The following is a 22,670-nucleotide window of genomic DNA, read 5'->3' on the forward strand; positions in this document are numbered from 1 at the left end:
TTCATGATACATTAAATCCTCATTCATTTCAGATCTCTGTGTTTTCAGGTACATTTGTAGTATTCATAGGGCTCTAGAATTGGACAGGATGTTAACAATCCTCTTCTCTGAAGCCCACAGAGACTAGATGACTTACCCATCAGAGCATAGCTCTAATGGTGGCACAGCTGAGACTGTGTTTGTTTCTGCTTAGAGTACTCCTTCTACTAGGTCATGCTGGAAACTCCCTTTTAAATTCTGTTTATGCAAGGGGAAGCAGAGGGAGCATCAGTATTAGGCAGGTCTGGTTTGGATTCCAAGCTATGGGACTTTACTTCAAGAAATTCAATAAAGAGAAGAGATAGGAGGGTCAGGGCTTTGTGAAATTTGGGGACCTTTAGGGCCTGTGACTACTTGTAGGCTTTGGATATTAGTTTGTGAGTTATTCTTTTTTGTTTTTATCTGTGGACCTTTTTGACCTATGGCTATTATTAGAAAAATAATACTCTGATTATTCTTCAGACTAAATTTTCTTATGTTTAAAACCTGACTCACTAAAGCTAAAGGGGCCTGAGTCTGGAATGTGGAGAGGGTGTCTGGTCTTTGCAGAGGGGAGAGAGCAAGATGCCTTTTGCACAGTTTATTAGCACAAGAAAGGAAGCAGAAATTCAAGGCAGTTGTGCAAAACAAGAATAAAGGTGGTAAACATAGCTGCAGCCATCCTTATGCTCTATTCACTGGAAACCTCCAAGTAGAGACAGAGGAAAGTGAGGAATCCCAACAATAGTTTATCATTTGCTCAGCATGGTGAAGAAATCAGTCGCAGATGTTTATTGAATTCACCAAACAAAATGAGCCTCTCTCAGACACACGCAAGGTAATTGCAAATGTATCCAGAATGTGTCCCAATGGTGCAACCATAAAAACCGTATAGCTGGAACTCTCACGCGAGTGCATATTCAAATGTCCCTTTATCAAACTCTTCAACTTCATCTTCCCATGTAGAGGAAGGCATGCTGCTATATGGGTCTAGCAGGATTTTGAAGCATCTGATAATAAGAAGTCCCAAGAAGATACACAAAATCCCAACAAAAGCAAAGCCAGTTTTTTGCTCCAGAGTCAATGAGAAAGCTGATACTTCGTTGACACTCATCTTAGCTGAAGAGTTGCCACAGTAGGTACTACTCATTATTCACTGGCACATGGTTGTGGCTCTTCACAATTCCATCTGGAATCAACTCTTGGCCTAGGTACAAAATTGGACTCAGTTTAGTTTTATCCTTGTATGGTATTGGGTAGGTTGTTGCTTAATAAAATCGGACATTTTGCAAACCTTCTTGACTGAACTCACTGAATGTTTGAAAACATTGATCAGAATCAAATTAGCACTGGAGATGCTACTTTTAAATGTTGTCATTGGAGAATTACCTTTGTGGACCCTAAGACTGTCCCTATATACTCTAAATAAATCAAGTGCGAGTGTGGATATTGAAATTATCAGCCCTAAAATATTTTGATTCATTGCTAGACAGTTAGATATCTGCTTCTCTGATCTAGATTGTCATCTAATTTTCACCTCATATTTGCACGTGTAGGTAATATAAATAATCATAGCATGTAAGCTGCTCAAGCTGTTTAAAGTCCAAACTTCAAGGTCTATTTCCAGTGCCATTTTGACTGATATAGATTCTTATCCTTTTAAACAGACATAATGACTTCTCTATTTTTTACCCCCTTAGGTTTTATGTGTGTGTACTTACATTTTTTTTTCTTCACTAACACTGGATATACTAAGTGTCAATTTCTTAAAGACAGGAATTATGTTTTAAAAATTACATTAATGCAGGCAGTGCCCAACAGAGCAGCTTGCAAGTAATAAGCAGCAGTGGCTATGGCCATTAGCCACCTCCCCACCATCTCCATTAGTTTTCAGAACACCCTAAGTAGACATAAAATCCAAGTTGAACAACATGCTTTCTCTGCAAATTCAACTTCAAGACAAGCTCCCCAGTCCCCCTCCCAACAAGATTTCCTCTCCAAAGTCCCTACTGTGCTGAGATTCTAAAACTAGCACTACAGTGTCAGAAAGTATATGTTGAACTGAAACACAATAGGCTTTTTTCCCCCCATTTGATGTCTTAAGTTAGTTAAATGAATTACAAATAAAGATAAAAATTAATTAATCAAATAAATTACTGATGTACAGTCACCCTTTAGAGAGGACTGTCACCAAATAGCTTTTCATCTAATAACTGTGAATGATAGACAGTTGGTATTTTCTTTTTTATTGTTGCTTTTTCTGATAATTTTTGGACCTAATTTTCAGAAAACAACAAGACAGTATAAAGGATGGAGGTAAGGAATGGAGAAAGAGAGTAATAAAATAGGCCTTGTAGCTTTCAAAATTATTCTGCAAGTAACACACCAATTAATATCAATCAATATTTTGTTTTATAATGATTTGGATTACAAAAAAGCTCTGTCTTCAAACCTTAAGTGGCAGAAATATTCAATAATTATGACTCACGTTCATTGTTTGATTTTTTTTTGTTCAGTAAAGGGAAAAACTATTGTTCAAACCCCTGTTGAGTTTCTTTCCGCTAAATCATTTTTTGTCCTAATCAATATAGTATAGTGAAACGACTTTATTTTTTTAAATATAGGGACATTTATTGGCTGAGAATGATCTTCCTGAAGGTTGAGCTCTTGTTGTACTATTTGTCCTGTAAAAAGCATAGAAGACTGGATTGAATCTTTAATGACTCTGAGACTTAACTGGAACTTTTTTTGCTGTCTAAATGTCTAATTTTCTTGCTTTTGTCAATTAAAAGTCATTTGTTAAGATCCATACACTTGCTGGTTCATTTGTTTAATGGATGGAGAAATTGAACAGCAGGATGTTTCTGTATGGAGATGTTGGACCAAGGAGATGATTCAGCTAACTCACTTGTTCATTTATTTTTTACTAGAGCACAACCTTGCTGGGCTGCAGCATGTGGATATTTTAGGGGATATGTGGGTAAGAGGAGGCAATAAACATGGGTTTATTGATGGACACTGTGGTTTCCCAACAGATTTTCTTCAACGAGGGACTTGTTGCCCAGCAGCAAAGAATGTTACCAGCAGTCTTCAGCTTCAGCCTCTTTCACTGATTGCTTCGGTTGCAGAGAGCTCCTTCATCCAAAGTCATGGCACTTCCCAAGGAAGACTATACTCAATGATTGATTATATAATAGGATAAAGCCATGGCCATCTTGACTCAAAGGAGGGCAGCTCTGAAAACCTATTTTAGCTTCAGAGTTCTATATGGGCTCAGTAGAGCCTGTCACTGGGTCCATAGCACACCTCAACTTCTGCCCATTCCTGTTTAATTTCCCACTCTTCCATGGGTGTTGAGCCCAAGGACAATCCTCAATACAAATTCAGCAAACTAACCTCTGTCTCAGAGTCTGGTTCTAGAGAGTCTAACTTTTAACAATTGACATCACAAAAGTTAAAGCACTTGGGCAGTTTTAATGATCTGTTTATTTTTCAACTAGTTCCTTTTTTTATCATCTAGCGGTAGCCTAAACTGACTAAAGTTATGATGTTAGTTAAATGTATTCAGGTGTTTTGAAAATGCATAATGTAGACCCAGACACAGTATCATAGCTAGTCATTGGAGTAGTTAAGTCTGTTGATGCTTACCCAGTGATTCATTTACTACATTCTTATTTTTCTTAAAACCTACTAACCAACCAAACGAACCAACGAAAAGAGGCAATTTTTAGAGGCAGCAATAAAACATTCTTCTCATTTGTAACAATCAATTTAAAACAAGGCATCTTCCTACTTAAGACATACAAAATCCTTTGTACTTTAGAATATATGTCCATCATACACCAAATAATACTTTGTTCTTAGAGCCTTAGATGATATGTAAATAAAAGAGTATTTATCATTTTAAATGGAAAATAATTACTTCTCACATAATGATCACAGTTCCCAGCACACTATAGGTATTCAATAAATACTTTAATTGAATTAAACTAAATATATTGTAGAATATACTTTTTGAGGAATGAAGTCCTTCAAATAAAGTTTTGTACAAGACTCTAGGTTTTAAATGTCCAGAAAGCATGAAAATACATTTAGTTAAAATGAAAAAGAAAACTTTGATTTCAAAAACTGGCTTTGAAAATAAGTATAAAAACTCAGTAGCTCAGAGTTCAGTGTTTTTGTTCTTTTCTATCAAATTTACTTAGCATTCTCAGACTCACATCATTTTTAGTATTCAAAGGTAGAGAAAATAGATGTTTCCTAACAACCTTGGGAGTTTCCTTTTGTTTTCTAAGGAAAGATATATAGCCAACATATATTTTGGCATTACTTTGTGCTGGGAAGTACAGGGTTAAATTTTGTATTCAACTATAGTGACATTGGTTAGCTTAAGATTTCTGGTATAATTACTCCCTCTTCTTCCGTCCCTGCCCTCTACATTACTTGGCTGTTACCCTTAACTAAGAAGGTATTGTAAGATACTTCAAAGGCTTTTGGAATCATGTAAGGGCATAAAGAATGAGTAGATATGCAGAGTCACTGTTAATAAATAAACAAAGTCACCATTTTTATACTACGTTGGAGGAATAGATAAATGGCTATTTCATGGCTTTAAACATAATTTATAAGCGCTCTGTGTCTCTATTATTGGTACAAATACAGGAGCAAACGCAGTAAAATCAGGGAAAATGCTGAGAAGTGACCCAAAACTTTCAGAATGCTGTTAAGAAATCTAAAGAGCTAGATGAACTTGAGGTAACACATAATATTTTCATGTATTCATTAAAACAAATATATATTGAGTATCTCTTAGATGTCAATACTGCTTTTGGTACTGGAGTACAGTGGTGAACTAGATAACAATGTGCACCTGCCAAACTTATGGTTACATCCCAGTGGTGAAGACAGACACAATTATTTAAAAATATCTGTCTCTATATAACCGTATCTATATATTACGGCAGTAATAGTCATAGTCATAAAGGCCATGAAAGAAAGCAAAGCAAGTTAAGAGGAAAGGGAATGATGGTGGATAAGCAACATTCCTTTAGTTAAAGAGGTCAGCAAAGGCTTCCTTAGGGAGGCAGTATTTGCCCTGAATGATGTCTAGAAGAGAACCATGAAAATATTTGGAGGAATAGATTTGAACTTTGTGGAAACAGCCTTTACAAAGGCTTTGAGGTGGAAGGATTTCATATACAGTATGCTCATATCAAGAGATAGACCAATATAGGATTAAGCCCTTTATTTGTACAAGACGGTTTAATGTTATCAAATAGCAAAAAAAAAAAAAAAAAAAAAAAATCATCTACTTAATCTACTTCTGTCTTTTTAACCAATGTAGAATGAGCTTTAGAAATGACAAAAAAAATCAAATGATGTAAGGGGACAAACACTTTAGTAGAATAATGTGTAGCCACACTAAATGAGTTAACACTCTCATGAACAGATAGTTTATAACTTGGAGATGTACTTTCAAGACGTTTGAGAAATTACAGACCGTGAAAGAGCTGCCAGAGGGAAGGACATGGACAAATGTCTCAATTTCCAAGAGGAGTAAGGGGGAATTGTAAAAATTATGTATTGGTAACTTGGAATTGATCTTTGTTGCAAACCCATAATTAATTATTTAACTAGTAATTTGTCAATATTTCAGAAGTCATTACAAGTTAACATGAGTTTAATAGGCAGTGCCAATTCACTTCCTTTTTGAATGTTTACTACTAATATGGTGAATCAGGGAAATAGCATGGACAAGGTTTAGTTATTTTGGCAATGCATTTAACAGCCTCCCATGATATCTTTGTGGGGAAGACATGAGATATGCCTGGATAATAATATTTTTATGTAGATTCATAGCTCTGAAATACCCTAATAAATATTGGGTTCTGTGATCATGGAGATGGGTCTCCAGTGTGGTATTACAAAGGTTTAACTTTATCTACACATACTTTTCAGTGTTTTTTAAGAATGACTAAGTTGAAGATATTGAAGTGAAGCTTAATAAATTTGACAAAGCTTGGCTGAAATATGATGCACATTGAATAAAGGCTCAAAACAATGCTGATGCCTAGAATTTTGGGTTGAAACTACGGCATAAAATTTAATAGAAACACTTCTAAAGCCCAACGTTTAAGTGGGAGGGAAGAAGATGCACCAACCCCAAACAGGGGAGACAATGACCTGGCAGTTCATGTAAAATAAATCTGTAAGCTGCCCTTAATCAAGTTAGTATGAGCCAAAGACATGAGGTCGTGGCTTACAAAAGCAAATGTCTTAAAACTGAATGGGGGTGCAAATGATAGAAAGTAATAACATTATTATAATTGCATCAGTCAGACCACATATAAAGTAAGACTGCATATATTCACTATACTTTCATTGAAAAATATTTATAGGGTTGCTACTATGCTCTAGTAGACATGGACCCCTCTATTCAAAAAGACTCCAGCTAGTAAGAGAGAAGAGCCATGTATACACAAGGAAAAAAACAGCAATGCAGGCTTTTACAAAAGCAATAAAAAAGAGGAGGAAACAAACTTGTATTTAAAATCTACTGTGTATCAAAATACTGCTTTACATACATTATTTTATTTAATTCCCACAATGCCCACATTGTGTTGATATTATTGTCTTCAACATCTTGGTGAAAAAAAAGAAGATCCAAAAAGGATAAACAAGTTTAGATGGAATCAAGATTTTACCCACTGAGGGATCAGGAAAGTTTTTTCGCAAGAGATTGTATTTGAACTGAGTCTTGAGAGACAGAACAATTCAGACCTGAAAAGAAGAAAAGAGCATGACAATAAATATGAAGACAGAAATGTACTGGATTTATTCAGAGCACAGTGAGCAATTTGGTATAGGCTAGAGGGAGTATAGGAAACCAAGCATTGGAAAGGTAGGTTTGAATATTTTGACTGCCAGGCTGAGTTTGAAATTTATTTGCTTAAAGGCTGAGTGGCTTGATGATGAGACTGAAATAGACATAATTTTGAAAGACAAAGCATCATGGGAAAGAAATGGTTCAGGTGAGAAGCAATGAGGGTCTACACTAGGGATTAGATGTGTACAAGATGGTAGAGGTTGGAAAGATATTTGGAAAAATAGGAGGGGTAGGATTTAGAAAGTAGTGGGCCCATGGAGAGGGAAGCATCAAACACGATTCCTCGCTATTAAGTTTGAGCAAGTATAAATATAGTGTTTTTATTGATCAAAACAAAGAAAATAAGAGCAAAATATAGAATTAGAAAGTAAATGATGAGTTTACTTCGGAACTTGGTGAATTTGCGGTACTCGTGTGATGCATAGTAAGCACTCAATTGACAGCTTTCAATACATTAATCTAGATCATTTTGTCTAGCATTAAATTTTTGATGGATAGAATATTTTAAGGTATTGTTGTTAAATAATGTTTGTGTAGAAGACTGTATCCAGGATGGAGAGAGCCCAGTATATGGAAGTATTTGCAGATCAAACCTTAAAGAAAATAATTGTTGAGTTTTGCCTAGGAAAGGGAAGACCAAAGATGACAATAGGTAGATTCAAATATTTGAAGTATTATCTTGTAGAAAGCCAGATGGGCTTGTTCTAGATTGATCCATAGAGCAATTTTATTGTAATTCCATTAAAGTCTATTTTCTGTTACCAGAAATGATTAAAGATGGACGAAGCCTAGCAAGGAGCTTCAAGGAATGCCTCTCCTACAAGGAGAATCTTCTAGTGGAGTTATATAAGAAGGATCATGAGTAAATCTGCAGCAGAAAGTTTACCACAATAAAGGAGGCCAGGCTTTCTAGAAGGAGGCATTAGTAAATAGTGTCAAATTCTGCAGTGGTGATGAAAACTAAGCACTGAAAACAGAGTCTTATGGTTGGCATTCAGAATTACTTCATCATTATAAAAATTTAGTTGAGGGTTGAGGAGGGACACTAAATTGAATGAGAGTTAGGAGTGAGGGTAATGAGAAAACAGAGTCAGATGGTAAATAAACTTGACAGAAAATAAGTTTTACTTAGTCAAAAATTAAAGGTACAGAAGGTTAAATCATAAGACGAATCACTTTCTATAATGAAGACATGACTGCATATTCAGTTTTTAAAGAAAGCACCACATAAATTTACCTGGGTTCAAAGAATTGCAAAAATTTCCATTTTTAACAAAACATGGGTTGAGAAAGAACAAATGTTTTATTAATATATTAAAAGGGAAAACAGGCTTTTATATTTACCATAAAAGTCTATACTAAAGATGAAAACAAAATGCAGGTCAAGGAGAGCAACTGAAGTAATATTCAAAGGCTGATTAAAAACTCTGGCCGTTGCTTCAGGCCATGACTACACAAGCAAATAGAAGTAAAAAGTTAAGTAATTGCCCAACAATATGTTCAGCAAATAGATGGTTTTGGTAATTTAAACTATATATGTAGCAATTGAAATACCAGTATTTCTGGCCTAAATTTTTCAAATGATCGCCGAAACTTTCCATTTTACTTGCTCTGTGAAATGAACAACTTGTCTCATTTCAATACCAAATCTAAAGTTTTTGAGAATATACTGCTAAGTGTGCCAAGTCTTCTGCTTTTCTGTTGATATAGAGCACAGTATGATATAAAAATATTGTTAACTACAACATATCGTTAAAAGTAAAAGTCTCCAGTTACAAAACTGATTTCTTCGCAATTACTAAGGTATTCAAAATACTCAACAGTTATAGATAAAATATGCATTTTCACTCTTTCTAATTGCTGGAAGAGCTCTTCACGACAGACTCTGTAATACCTAGCCCTGGAGAAGCATCATCTTAATATCCTGTTTGCTGGGAAATAGAAAATGAAAGAAATCTGAGAAAATTTAGATGATGTTCCAAAACCACAAATTAAAAAATCCATATAAAAATAGTTAAGAAAAAAAATAAATTTTCAAAAATAAGTAGAATGTAAAATTGGGTAATGGTAAAAATTATTTGTAGTATATTACACCACAAAAAATGGGTAAAATCAACAATGCACAATTTAAATATCAGGATCAATATGAAGAATGATTAAAATATTTAAGTATCTTTTAGTGCTACTGATGCAAATAATAAAATACTGTCTTAAGCCATATTCACTGGAATAAATGATTAGGTACTTTGGCAATGAGTAACTTGGTTGAAAGTACATTTCCTTCATGACAATTGTCAGGCACTAAGATTTCTAAGTACTGATGAGTCATAAGATTGGGCCAAGGGTATTCCTGTAGATATCAAATAGCCCAAATCTCATGAAGTTGCTTTGTAGTTAGCATCCAGTAAGTAAAAAACAAAGTCTTCCGGTGATCAGTACTTACAAATCATACCCTTGTAAGTAGTCAAGCATAGTATTTTTATACCTGAAATGCAGCCTTTCATATTCATGAATATTGTTAGTGATGTTTATTTCTTCTGTGACATAACCTTACTAGAGATATAAAAATACACCTTTCAGATAAAATCATTTAATCATCATGCAATAATGTACAATTACAGAACCCAATGTTAAAAATGTGTACCCATTACAGAAAGAACCCCCTGTGTTTAATTTTAATCAACAGGTTTTTCCTCTTATTTATGTATCTAGTAATGGTATTCCAAATAGTAAGCCTGAAATAGTAACTATTAGAGTGGAATATGATATTCTAGGTGGAAAGTATTTTAGTACTGGCCATTAGATACAATAATCTCTACTGCTAATGATGACATTCATAATTTCATAAAATAAGACATATAGGAAAACACAGCTTAAAAAATAATGAACCCTTCCACACGTATACACATTCCACACAAAATATAAATGTTATTATATCCCAGTAAAAGAAAGAAAAAAAGCATTATTGAAGCCACATCTGCACAGAGGTAGTTAATCATTAAGAATCAAATGTGTTGGAATCAAAGGAAAACCTTAAATTACAAACCCAGATGTCTTCATCATGGTGAAATGCATAAACTTCAGGGCTTTCCAGAGATCCCAAATCTTAGGATCTGCCAGAATCCATCCCCAAACCCTCAGATTTCAACCTTAAGAGAATTTCTCTCTCAAGAGAATCTTTGAATGGCTCAAGGACTCTGACACTTAATCCTTCCAAAGCACTGGGAAACCTGGTCTGAAAATTCTCCAAATGTCTCATTAAAAAAATCTAGACCATCATCATCATTCTGCGTTGTTTGTCTCCAGGTCTCTTTCTACGTACTAAGCCGAAGAAGCATGGAAACTTCCTACAAAACATTATGGGAGAAGCATCAGCAATCTGCACGTACACAACACTTTCCCCCCCTTGGCAGCCGCATCAGCAGTGGCACTAGCATTAGGGCTGCTGTTTCCCCTTCAGAACGTGAACTTATCAGACCTGCTGGCTCCCCCACCCACCACCCCACCACTCGCTGTTTTGCTTTAGAAATGCAAGAGAATGAGGGCATGCTGCTCATCTGGACCTGCATTTGGAACGCTGTCAGTTAATGCGGAGGGAAGGGGGAGAAAGTTACTTCGCAGGCAGCGATGTCTCACCTTCCATGCTTGTTGCCATGGAGATGAAGTCCAGCCAGTAGACTTAAGTGTTGGCACGTTTATCTGTGTTCGCTGATCGGTTCAGTAACAATGTAGAAGGCGTGTTCTGCAACCTGCGTGGAGTCACAGGACCCCGGCTAGCGCTTTCCTGGCCTAGGAGTGTAAATGTCTGTGTCTGTCGGTGAGACAGAGGACGTGGGCGTCCGCCGAAGTACGTGTGCGCGCGCGCGTGTGTTTGCAGGAAAACGTGCATGGATTTCCTCTGTGTGGCAGTGTGTAAATATTTGCGCTCGCGTGTGTCCCTGACAGCGTCTGTGTGTGTATGTGAGGCTGAAAAGAGGTGGGAGATGAGGAGGGGAAGGGAATCGGCTCCAGCAGCAACAGGCTTTGTCTATTCCTGCTAAAAGAAAGAGAAAGAGAGGAAGAAAAAAAAAAATAGACGCTCATTTTTCTCTCATGACACATCCTGAAGGTTAGCAATTAGATTTCATCACTATCTTTGTTTACTAAGGCAGTGGGGTTTAATTAATTCACTGCTGAAATCCTTGTTTTGCTCTCTTAGCTGCATTCCTAGCTGTGCCGCGGGCATTTTCCTGTGCTTTGGTGACAGCCGTTTCAGTCGAACAGTAGGCGCTACATTCTTACATGTTTCTTCTTATCTGGCAAGGAAAATTCAGGAGTGAAAGGTGTATTGGTTTAACTGGAGACTGAATGTGTCGTTTGGAGCTCTTTTTTCTTTACTCTTTCCCTTCCCTCTTCCACCCAAACACAACTGAATCCCCCTCGGTTCCCAGGAGAAGGCGCCTAGGCGCTGTCCGTAGTGCTGAAATGGTTCGTGGTGAGACCTGGCTCCCAAATACGAGCTAGAAGACCACAAAATAGCAGCCAGGAAACGCTCTGATAAAGCTCTAGATAGCTGCCAGTTAACGTTTTCTAAACAGTGTTGAATATGTAGATTCTAAACCTAACCGACATGAAAGCAAGGCAAAGCAAAGCAAAGCAAAGCAAAGCAAAGCAAAGCAAAGCAAAACAAAACAACAGAAACCTTGCTCTTTATCCTTATTTTAGGGGTCTGGTCGTTTCAACAAACTCAGTTATAGGATTCCAAATTCTATTTATGTTTTGCTATTATATCCAGAACCTACAAGTTGCAAGTACTTGTAGATTCCCTACAACCTTAATTATTCACCTTATAACTACTGGACTGTGAGTGGTTGGGGGAAAGGTAGATACAGAATTGGGACATCATCTAAAGAAAATAAGTTGAAAACAGGTAATAAGCGTAACTACGTTCAGTAACAAAGTGAAGGCAAACTTTATGATTATATTATTTAGAGGATTTACTGATTTGGGAAATATAATGGTCTTACAAAAAATGGGCAATGTATAACTGAGAGTTCATATAAGACCACATTTTTTAAAAGTTGTTTTTGATTTGTAACTATTAAAATGTCCTAAAATGTAGGAGCACTAACTGCCCCCTATGGAAGAGTGAAAGACGTATCTTCTCCTAGGGACATTTCCATGGCCATGGTTTTATTGACTCTTTTTAAGCTTGCCAAGGGCCATATTCTTTATTAGTGCTCTGTGCTGGAACAGTGCTTCTTGAAATATAACATGCACATGAATCTCCAATGATCTTGCTAAAATGCAGATTCTGATTTAGTAGGTGTGGGTTTGGGTCTCAGATTGTGCTTTTCTGACAATTTCCTAGGTGATGCCAGATATTACTAGTTTTGGGACCAATTAAAGTAGCAAGATGCAGCTGGGAGTGGTGGCTCATGCCTGTAATCCCAGCACTTTGGGAGGCTGAGGAGAGAGAATCACCTGAAGTCAGGAGTTCGAAACCAGCCCAGCCAACATGGCGAAACCTTGTCTCTACTAAAAATACAAAAATTAGCTGGGCATGGTGGCGGGCACCTGTAATCCCAGCTACTCAGGAGACTGAGGCAGGATAATCGCTTCAACCGGAAGGCAGAGACAGCAGTGAGCGGTGATTGATTGTGCTACTGCACTCCAGCTTGGGGTACAGAGCGAGACACTGTCTCAAGAATAAATAAATAAATAGAAATAAATAAAGTGGCAACATGCTAGAGATATTGTATTCTGGCAATGCAGTCACTCATAGAGTGTGGGAAAGGAGATCATTTTATTCCATCTATTATCCTATGTATGTTTCCAAACTGTTACAAAAATAATTTATTCAAAATTAATTCAGAGGTTAATCATGTAAACATTTTGTCTGTACAGTATTAACAATTTTTATGAATTTGATTCATTTGATTTTGATTTTGACATTGTCTGGTTGGTAGTTGACTCTGTATTTCCATACTATGATTACAATCATTCATTCTCTTTGCAGGCCCAGCTCAAGGGAGCAGAACTAAGTTACATGATTCTGCTGTGGATATATGAGCTCCACTCCAATAATTTATTATCATGGTTGGAGACTTTGACTTTTTATTTTATAACTTTAAATATGGCTCCATGTTGAATGCCCACAAAGCTGATTTTTAAAATCTGGATATTACAGATTTAATTATCATTTAGTTTAGAAGGTAGAATATGGCTCTTGTTTCATAGATCATTTATGTGAATGTTGATCTGTCATGTTATTGACACACATGCTTACATTTTGAAGGTTGCTAGTGTTTCCCATTAATGCTTCTGAATTGATGCCAAAGGAAAGCTTTGACTATAAATTAGGTTCCCTGGTATTAGTTGGTGCATGACCCTGACCTTTTTCAAGCTATATGAAAGGTAACAATGCCCTCAAAAGTGTGCAAAATGGCTTATTCAGGAAAGCATAATGGATTAAAAATCCATTAGGCTCCACTTTCTTTACTAGATGCTGAAATACAAAGATAAATGAGATTTGGTCTCTGCCCTTGAGGAGATACATGGCAAAATAATATGGCAAGTTCTACAAAGTTCTATACAAACACAGATTAATATGCTATTCATATTTTGTTATCTATTGCCAAAGAAGGGATGAAGAATTGCAAAAAGGTAAAACACAGAATATTTGTATTTCAGATTCTTGCCAATATCTGCTGCCCAACATTTACAAACAAATTGCTGAAAGACATGAAATATATGAATGCCTTTCTAAAGCACACGTGGATAATCTGTATTTCTGGAGCGTCTATGATTTATTTTCAGAGCAATTCAAGTTATTAGAAAGGTATATATGTGGGTGGCATTGTTTAGAAGTTCCCCAAACAGAAATTGCCTTTACTATGCTTTGACATTATGCTCTCAGTATATACACAGTAATTCTATGTGAAACAGCTCCCAGCTCACACAACCTGCTCTAGGTCTACTACAGGGCTGTTATTAAAGTCTTGGTCAATATGTAAGTTACTGTTTCTTATATAAAGATGCCTAAGGAGTTTAGATTTCAGAGACATAGCCCTCAAAGCATTTCTTTCAAAACCAGTTTCATGAATTAAAACTTTCATACCCATCCTCCTCACTTAAATCAACCTAGGTAAAGTGGTGTGTTTTGTTCATATATACAATGAAAATCATGTAATTAATTAAAATTAGCATTTATTTTAGTTACTAGGGATGTCAGAGTCAAATTAAGAGCTGAAAATGAATAGCTGTATAGGATCTTAAGGCTTTTATATCTGTTCTTTTTCATTCTAAACTACTGCAATTTGGTTTCTCAGGTAATGATATATTATTTTCTTTTAATTATCTGTTTTAATGTGTGACCTCATGTAAATTCCTCATAAAATCAGAAGTGGAGTAAATAAAAAAATAAGTAAATTTCTCTGCTTTTTGGTCAAAATATGTTGACTATTGGGTGAGTGTATATGGTTGTTTTATAAATTTATTAATAGGATAGTAAAATACAGAAAAATGTATCATCTAATTAGCTATGCAGATACAAATCTAAATTATAATGATGAAATATTAAAATGTCAACATGACAGAAGAAATTTTCAGTTTATATAATTACACATCAGCTTAATTTCAGACCGCTTTGTTATCCTGTTTCTCTTTTTATACTCTAAATAGTGTCCCTTATATGACTAAGGCTTTCTGTTATCTCAGAGACTGGAAGTGTTAATTGTCCACCTTGTTAGAAGACATGGTAACTATAGGAATTTAGAAAGCATGACAGCCCCACTCTAATGAACACATTCTACAATGAGGTTGTCACAAAGAAACCAAAAACAAGAATTTCCTCTAACAATTGAGCTCAGGATTCTTTTCAGCGGAAAATTTAGCTTGCATAAATTCTTGTCATCCTTGCTCTAGTTGACTTCTTGCTCTCAACTTATTAGGCTGATGTTACTTTGAACTTTTGAGGAAAATCTACATCTTGTTTGGCTGAGATTTGATTGCTATTCCTGAACTAAAATATTTTAATGTAGCTGTGCTTTTTGATTTGAATATTGCTATTAATTCAAACATTGGATAGCATATCTTTCAAATGTGAAATTTAAAAAAATGTATTAAAGACAACTATAGATTAGTTTTGGTTTAACTATTTTTTAAGATTGATCCAATGCTTTTTTTTTTGGCTTTAGATGATGTTAGGTAACTAGCTATATTCAAAACGCAGCTCTTAATTTTTCAAACAATGAATTCCTATGTATTTGAGTGTCATTTTTATTGACCCATACCTTTTTTTGTCTACATACACAGTTTTAATCATTTCTCTGGGGGGAGGAATAAGAATGATTTTGAAATTTCACTAAGAAAGGTAGGCCCTCTTCCTAAACAAGCATATATACAGATGTTTTGCTCACAGCCCAGGTATTCATGGATCTCTGTAAGTTCATTTCTATAATCCCAAGGTAATCTAAACAGCCTACTAAAAAATCTGCTGTAAATGAATGGCACATGATCTAATTCCCTGTCTTACAACTAAGTATTGAATATTTTAAACTCCTACACTTTTTAAAGCCACCCCATTAGTTTTCTATTTTTTTTCCCTTGGAGATCATCCTTTAGGTCATTTTTACCATTTGATATCTCAAAAGTAAGCCAAGGCTGAAGTGCTGAAATAAGATTAGAGAGTATAGTAATAGGATAATTAGATTTGATTAGAAAATGACTGTGTGGGATTTTGTCAACAGTGAAGAAATTATCTAAGTACATGGACTCCTAAGTGAATTGAAACATGATGACACTTTAGTGTAGTTAATGATCTAATGGTGGTCTGGTTGATGAGTTCCACTGAAAATAAGATGTTATGTTTTCTGGTAAACTTTTCTGCAAAGAAAAATGTACTAAATGTTTCAGTTCAGAGCGATCTATTTAAATGAAGTTTCATTTAGTTGGTTTTAGTTTTACTGCTCAAATGCCTTCAATTGTTTCATTTAAAGTGTACTTTAAGCCCTCTACTATATTTACTGTTGAATTTAATGACTATGAGAGGGTACCTTGGGCACAATCTCCACAAATGTGTGAGCCGTAACTACAGTATAATATATAGAGGTTAGCTTAAGTTATTTTGCTCTGCTAAAGAAACAGAGAAACAAGAGTAGTTTTCTTTTCTATCTTAATGTATGCTTCTGTAATAGGACTCCTTTAAAAAATAATTGGCAAATAGGAATGTCAATGGAATGTGGAAATCAGTTGTTTTATACCTGATTTTCTCCAATACATTAATGTTTTGACTACCAAGTAAAGGCAGTTGCAGTCTAAGTCCACTAACACAGCTGAAGGCAGTAAGCTGTGGAGTAAAGTAGTCCTATATACAACACTCATTGGCTCCTCCTTTTCCTCTTGGCTTAATTTGACCACATGTTCTGTCTTGAAAATCCATGTTGCACAATTCTTCCTGATCTTTGTACATTTGTCCTTGTTTTCATAACTCAACCTTTCCTTATATTTATCCTATCATTCTTTCTTAACAAAGAAGTTCTAAATATATTGAAATATATATCATAACTTTCATTTGTAACAGTGTAAGCATTTTCTTAGCTTTGTAAATGTTTTTGCAGTGCTCTGGTTGTGATGTTATGTGAGTTTTACACTTTTTTCTCCAATGTAATTTTTTCCCTAAATCTTTCCAGTTATTTTTGCTATTAAATAGACTTAATTTTTTTTAGAGCAGTTTCAGGATTACAGAAAAGTCAGAAAGTACAGAAAGTTCCCAAATCTCCCATCCCTTTTCCCACAGTTTCACTTGTTATTAACATCTTACATAAGTGTTGTACATTTGTTAACAGTTGATAAAACAATTTTGTTACATTATTATTAAGTACACAGTTTACACTAGAGTTCATTTATTTTGTTGTCAGGTCTATGAGTTTTGAAGGGTGTATAATGTCATATATTCACCATTATATTTTCATGCAGAATAGTTTCACATCCCTAAATATCCCCTGTTTATTTTTTCCTCTTCCCCTGACAAGCCCCTGGAATCCATTGATCTGAAAACTGTCTCCGTAGTTTTCTCTTTTCAAGAATGTATGCATAGAGTCATACAGAATGTACCTATAGAGTCCATCTGTTGGCCTTTGAAACTGGCTTCTTTCCTTTAACAACATGCATGTAAAATTCCTTCATGACTTTTCATGGCTTGATAGCTCATTTTCTTAATCACTGAATAATATTCAATTGCATGGATCTGCCACAATTTATCTATTCACCTATTAAAAGATGTCTTGGTTGCTTCCAATTTTTGGCAATTATGAATAAAGATATTATAAACATTTGTGTGCAGGCTTTTGTGTGGACATACATTTGCAACTCGTTTTGGCAAATAACTAAGAGCACGATTGTTGGATTCTATGGTAAGACTATATTTAGCTGTGTAAGAAATTGCCATACTGTCTTCCAAAGTGGCTGCTCCATTTTGTATTTCCCGCAGTAATGAATGAGAGCTCCTGTTGCTCCACATCCTCTTCAACATTTAGTGTTGTCAGTGTTTTGGATTTTAGCCATTCCAATAATATGCAGTGGTTTCTCATTATTGTTTGAATTTTCAACTCCCAGTGACATCTGATGTTAATGGTAATTTCATATACTTATTTTCTATTTGTATATCTTCTTTGTATATATCTGTTCAGATTTTTCCACTCTTTAATTGGGTTATTTGTGCTCTTATTGTTGAATTTTATGAGTTCTTTATGTATTTGAGATCTAAGTTCTTCATTAGATATATGTTTTGCAAAGATTTTATCCCAGTCTGTGGCTTAGCTTTCCATTTTCTTAAGTCACCAATTATTTTTAGTGCATGATTTTGTAGAATATGAGTTATTTTTCTTTTTCAGGAATCTGTGGATTGTTAAAGAATGAACACTTGTATTATGTGGTATCACATTTCTAAAACTAGTCTAGCCAAATAAAAGCCACATCTCTCATATTTTAAGCAAAGCTAAACTTTATGAATGTTTGTCTGGTGAGATACGAAGCCACTTTAGGCAACTATAGGAGACAATCAGAAAGACCTAAGAAGGGGCCTTCTTTTTCTATACTACCTGAAAGTCAGTATAAAATAAGTTGAAGTTACTGACTGTTTTAAAGAGTATTTAAAAATATGAAGACTTTTAAGGAGAAAATATAAGCCTAATGTTTTGAGGACTGATTAATTGTAATAATTTTTACATAATATTCTATGTCTACAGTAGCTCTTATGTGACTGTCCCCAATAGCTTGGATAGTGCTCAAAGCAAAAGCACTTGGGAAGAATAAGGCTTGGTTTTTCAGAAATGTTGTTGATACTGGTTTCCAGGAATATTCAGAGTCCTGATGCAGAAATCTGTTTTGAAGTACATGGACATTTATGCAAGCCTACATTTGCTCTGTGATGTTGGGACTGTCAGAACATCTAGCCTGACAGTGCTACCATGCAGTCTCTTTAGTAACCTGAAGGATATTGCAAGGAACTCACAATTGAGATTTGTTAATAGAGTCAAGAGAATAAGATAAGTCACAAGTATTTTACGTAATTTATCTTATTTAGAAGTTCAGGCACTTTTTAAATCCAACAGACACAATGAATGAATGGATTGTTAAAACAAAATAAAATGAAGATCAGGCTTAAGAATCCTCTGAGCAGACAAAACCAGTTAGACAATGAAAGAGTAACTTAGGTTATTTCCTGTAAATGCCTCTGAAAATTGTAAATAAAACTTACGTTGTCTTCCAAAAATGGTGTAAGATGATGATTTTTAACCAGTCTGTTGTCTGAAAACCTCCATGGTAATAACAAATCACTGTAAAAGATAAACAATTTAATTTTTGCTTTATAAGCCAGCCTATAATGCCATGCCTCTGAGTTTCCCCCTACCATTTTCAGTTTGAGATCTCTCAGTTTGTAAGTTGTTTTGTATTATAATTTACACGTTTTAAAACATTTGACCTGATTTTATTTTTTACAGCACGATTGCACACATAGAGTATCTGTCTCCTTCATATTGGGGTACCTCAGAAAGCATGCCAAATGGTTTAGAAACTGTGCCAAATATTACCTATTGACACTCAGCATTGTTCTCACCCAACTAAGTTCTCTCTCCTATGAGACATTTCTCAAACTCTTACTAGTAGTATTCCAACCTAAGTTCTACCAAGGAGAAGCACTGTTAGAAAATTTGCAAGGAGGAAGGGAAAGAGAAGCCATCAATTTGAGCAGTGGCTGCAGGTAACTTTGTATCAGCAAACGGTAGATGAAATGTTATGTCAGCAGATTCTGGGCACAAGAAGTCTTGAGACTTATCTTGTTGTTACAGGTCAGAGGGATCATTGGCTATGGTTCCCTGTGGCTCCTGCTCTTCCTAATATTTCGAACTCTAGCAATAGCTCCTGAACCTTTACCCTCTCAGCCTTACTAATTGTTGTATAAGCCTTTAAGACTTTGTGCATTAAATCCTTTCCTACAGGAAACATCTATAACCTTTGACTGAATCAGAAGCTTTATTTCTTTTCCTGACTGACAAAAATAGCTAGAAATGAAAATCATGGAAATATGTCGTTTATATACATATTGCATATATACACATATATACTCTGTATGTTTAAACAGTTTGTGAATTGAAATATAATGACATTAAATCACTTCAGTCTACCATTTTGCAATACATCATGAAAAAATATATCACATTAGTATACTACTGAAAAATCATTGTTTTCAACAAACTAAGTTCATAAGCAGCCATGAGGAATGGCGTGATCATTCATGAAAAGGGCTGTAATAAGGTACAATTTTTGGATTCTGTTTAGTTTCATGAAACAGAGGACACAGACAGAAATCCAATGGCAATGCCTAAAGGCAATGGAGGTTGTTTCTCTCCCTAAACATGAAGTTTGGATGTAGGTAGTCCAGGGCTTCTACAATGACTCTGTGAGGCCATCAGTGTTTCTGTTTTCTTTCTCACCTGTCTTAGCTTGCAACATTTGTCTTTATACATGTTGACTCTTGGTTTCAAGATGGATACTTCACCCTTTAGCTTTACAAGAAGGCAGGCAGGCAAAGAGCTTATTAGGAACATAAAGACCCTCTGAAAATCCCTAGTATATTACTCCTTGTAACTAATTTGTTAGAGCTGTGCCCATTGTCACTCCCAGTATTTCAGGTGGGCATGCTGCTACCCTAAAGAAAATTGTGGTTCTACCAGTAAAATTAAAAAGGGAGAATGAAAATCAGATTAAAAAAAAACTTTACAGTGTTCTACAGCATAAAGAATAAGAGAAAACAAAAGCCAATATAAATGATGTCTTCAGAAAAATATTTTTAAAGCAGTGTTTTTATAACCAAATGTAGAAAAACGATTGAAGCAAATAAGTCATTTAAATTAAAAACAGTCATCAGGATTGTGTTCAGGCATATTTAATAGAAATAGCCCAAATAGCAGCAATTTATCAGGATAGAAATGTATTTCTTCCTCTTGAAAACAAGTTTAGGGTTAGGAATGTCAGGGTTGTTATTGTCACTTCGTGGCCATCAGAGATCTGAATTTCACATATCTGTTCTACCATTCTTACCACTCAGCTTACAATCCATGGTGTAATAGGGTTGTTGTTGTTTATAGATATCATTGCTCCACTTCAAACTAGCAGCAGGCGGAGGCAATAGAGGACAAAAGGGCCATTCTTCCCACTAAGTCAGTTTCTTTCATGGAAACTTCTACATGGTCCTTTCAATATTTCTGTTTACATCTTATTGGCCAGAACATAGCCACATGGGTGCATGTAGCTGCAAGTGAGGCTAGAAAATGTGGACATTTAGTACTATTCATAGCTACTATAAATAAAAATTTTCTATTGCCAAATAAGAAGTGGAAGATGGATTATGTCAGTTATCTCTGTTATCATCATTTATAGGATTATCTTCAAATATGCAAGACAGCATGTGGACTGAACCTTATAATTCATCACTCTAAGAATTCTATTTTCTCTTCCAAATGTTGTAATTGAAAATTAAGAATGATGTGCCTAAAAAGGCTAATTATTTAAATTGAAAACAATTTCTGATATGAAACAATAATTTCATTAATACTGAGTTAGGGCCTGGCACGATGGCTCACTCCTGTAATCCCAGAACTTTGGGAGGCCAAGGTGGGTGGATCACCTGAGGTGAGGAGTTTGACACCACCCTGGCCAACATGGTGAAACCCTGTTTCTACTAAAAATATAAAAATTAGCTGGGAGCCGGGCGTGGTGGCTCAAGCCTGTAATCCCAGCACTTTGGGAGGCCGAGGCGGGTGGATCACGAGGTCAAGAGATCGAGACCATCCTGGTCAACATGGTGAAACCCCGTCTCTACTAAAAATACAAAAATTAGCTGGGCATGGTGGTGCACGCCTGTAATCCCAGCCACTAAGGAGGCTGAGGCAGGAGAATTGCCTGAACCCAGGAGGTGGAGGTTGCGGTGAGCCGAGATCGCGCCATTGCACTCCAGCCTGGGCAACAAGAGCGAAACTCAGTCTCAAAAAAAAAAAAAAAAAAAAAAATTAGCTGGGAGCAGTGGCCAGCACCTATAATCTCAGCTACTAGGGAGGATGAGGCAGGAGAATAACCTGAACTTGGGAGGTGGAAGTTGCAGTGAACCCAGATTGTGCCACTGCACTCCAGCCTGGTTGACACGGTGAGACTCCACCTCAAAAAAAAAAGAGTTAGGATACCATATCAAGGATATTTAAAAACATTGCCATATAATATCCATGGCTTTGGATAGAGTAAGCCCAATTCATGGAATTATTAACAGGAGGGAGTGGCTATGCCTACAGGAAGGAAAGCAGGGTAGGGCTCCTGGGAATTTGCTCTTCTAATCTATCTTTTGATGGAGTTACTGGAGTGAGATTGAGGAAAACACAGGGTGATTTAAGTTAAGAAATTAGAAAATGATTAAAAATGAGACTCAAAGGTCTGGGAATTATAAAAGTCGTTAGTCTTCAAAGAAAAAATATGTCCCAATATTGCTTACAAAAATCAGAAGTAATTCTGTCATTAGACAATTACTCTAGGATTGTAAAGTGTAAAAATAAAATAATTATCTAAGGAAGTCTACCAAAACCCTTGGTATTATCTGAATTATTTGAAGAATTGAGGTAAAAGTGGACTTTCTGCCTGAATTATCCAGATAATTGTCTTAATTCTAAACTTCACTTAGCTAGCTGGTAGAGACCTTTCTATAGGATATATTTTTGGGAAGCTAAATGCTAAAAGAAAATGGACTCCTAAAGTATGCAGAGTTGTGGTATAATGAGGGTGTATGGGGGTGATAGAGAGATGGGGAGGGAAAGAGAGAGAAAGGAGGAAAGAGAAAAAGGGAGAGAATGGTAAGTAGCTAATTGTCAGAATAAGATTAAATTTTTCTTCCTATTATTTGATAGTAACCAATGTCTACATTTTCATCAATAATGAACTTTTTATAAAAAGGGAGATACATATGTAGATTTCAAATATAATCCATAGTTTTTTACAAAGTTATAAAATCCTTTTTAAGCTTTAAAAATATAACTTAAATATAACTTTTTACTTTGTAAGGTTTAGAAATTTCATGCCCTCAAATCAAGCCATTTAATTTGTATAGTGAAGCAAATTGACTTAAAAATTATACTATACTTTCCATTTTACTTCATTTTGTTGGTCCTTGCCTTTTCATTCTTAAAGACAAAAAAACAAAACAAAACAAAACAAAAGCGAATGATGACATCCTAGTTGC

General features: G+C 35.5%; 1 protein-coding gene and 1 long non-coding RNA gene across 3 annotated transcripts; one reads left to right on the top strand and one right to left on the bottom strand.

Annotated features, from left to right (window-relative positions):
- Positions 1-604: 604 nt before the first annotated feature.
- CTXN2 (cortexin 2) lies at positions 605-10,728 on the bottom strand. 2 transcript variants are annotated; one of them, XM_032297533.1, is made up of 2 exons: positions 10,541-10,728; positions 605-1,225 (listed from the first exon to the last, which is right to left on the bottom strand). In XM_032297533.1, the coding sequence occupies exon 2, from the start codon at positions 1,166-1,168 to the stop codon at positions 923-925; it is 246 nt and encodes an 81-aa protein (XP_032153424.1). In that variant the 5' UTR covers positions 1,169-1,225; positions 10,541-10,728; the 3' UTR covers positions 605-922. The 2 variants fall into 2 exon arrangements, with proteins under 2 accessions (XP_032153424.1, XP_032153425.1); XM_032297534.1 differs by lacking the exon at positions 10,541-10,728 and adding an exon at positions 9,951-10,351.
- A 120-nt stretch (positions 10,729-10,848) lies between these two features.
- Positions 10,849-14,318, top strand: LOC116564424. Its single transcript, XR_004274885.1, has 3 exons — positions 10,849-11,012; positions 11,115-11,166; positions 12,903-14,318. It is a non-coding gene; the product is annotated as an uncharacterized LOC116564424 (long non-coding RNA).
- The last annotated feature ends 8,352 nt before the right edge of the window (positions 14,319-22,670 follow it).

Source organism: Sapajus apella, unplaced genomic scaffold (genome assembly GCF_009761245.1).
Source record: "Sapajus apella isolate SASKATOON/1434 unplaced genomic scaffold, GSC_monkey_1.0 scaffold37, whole genome shotgun sequence".
In the NCBI taxonomy this organism is placed as follows: Eukaryota; Metazoa; Chordata; class Mammalia; order Primates; family Cebidae; genus Sapajus; species Sapajus apella.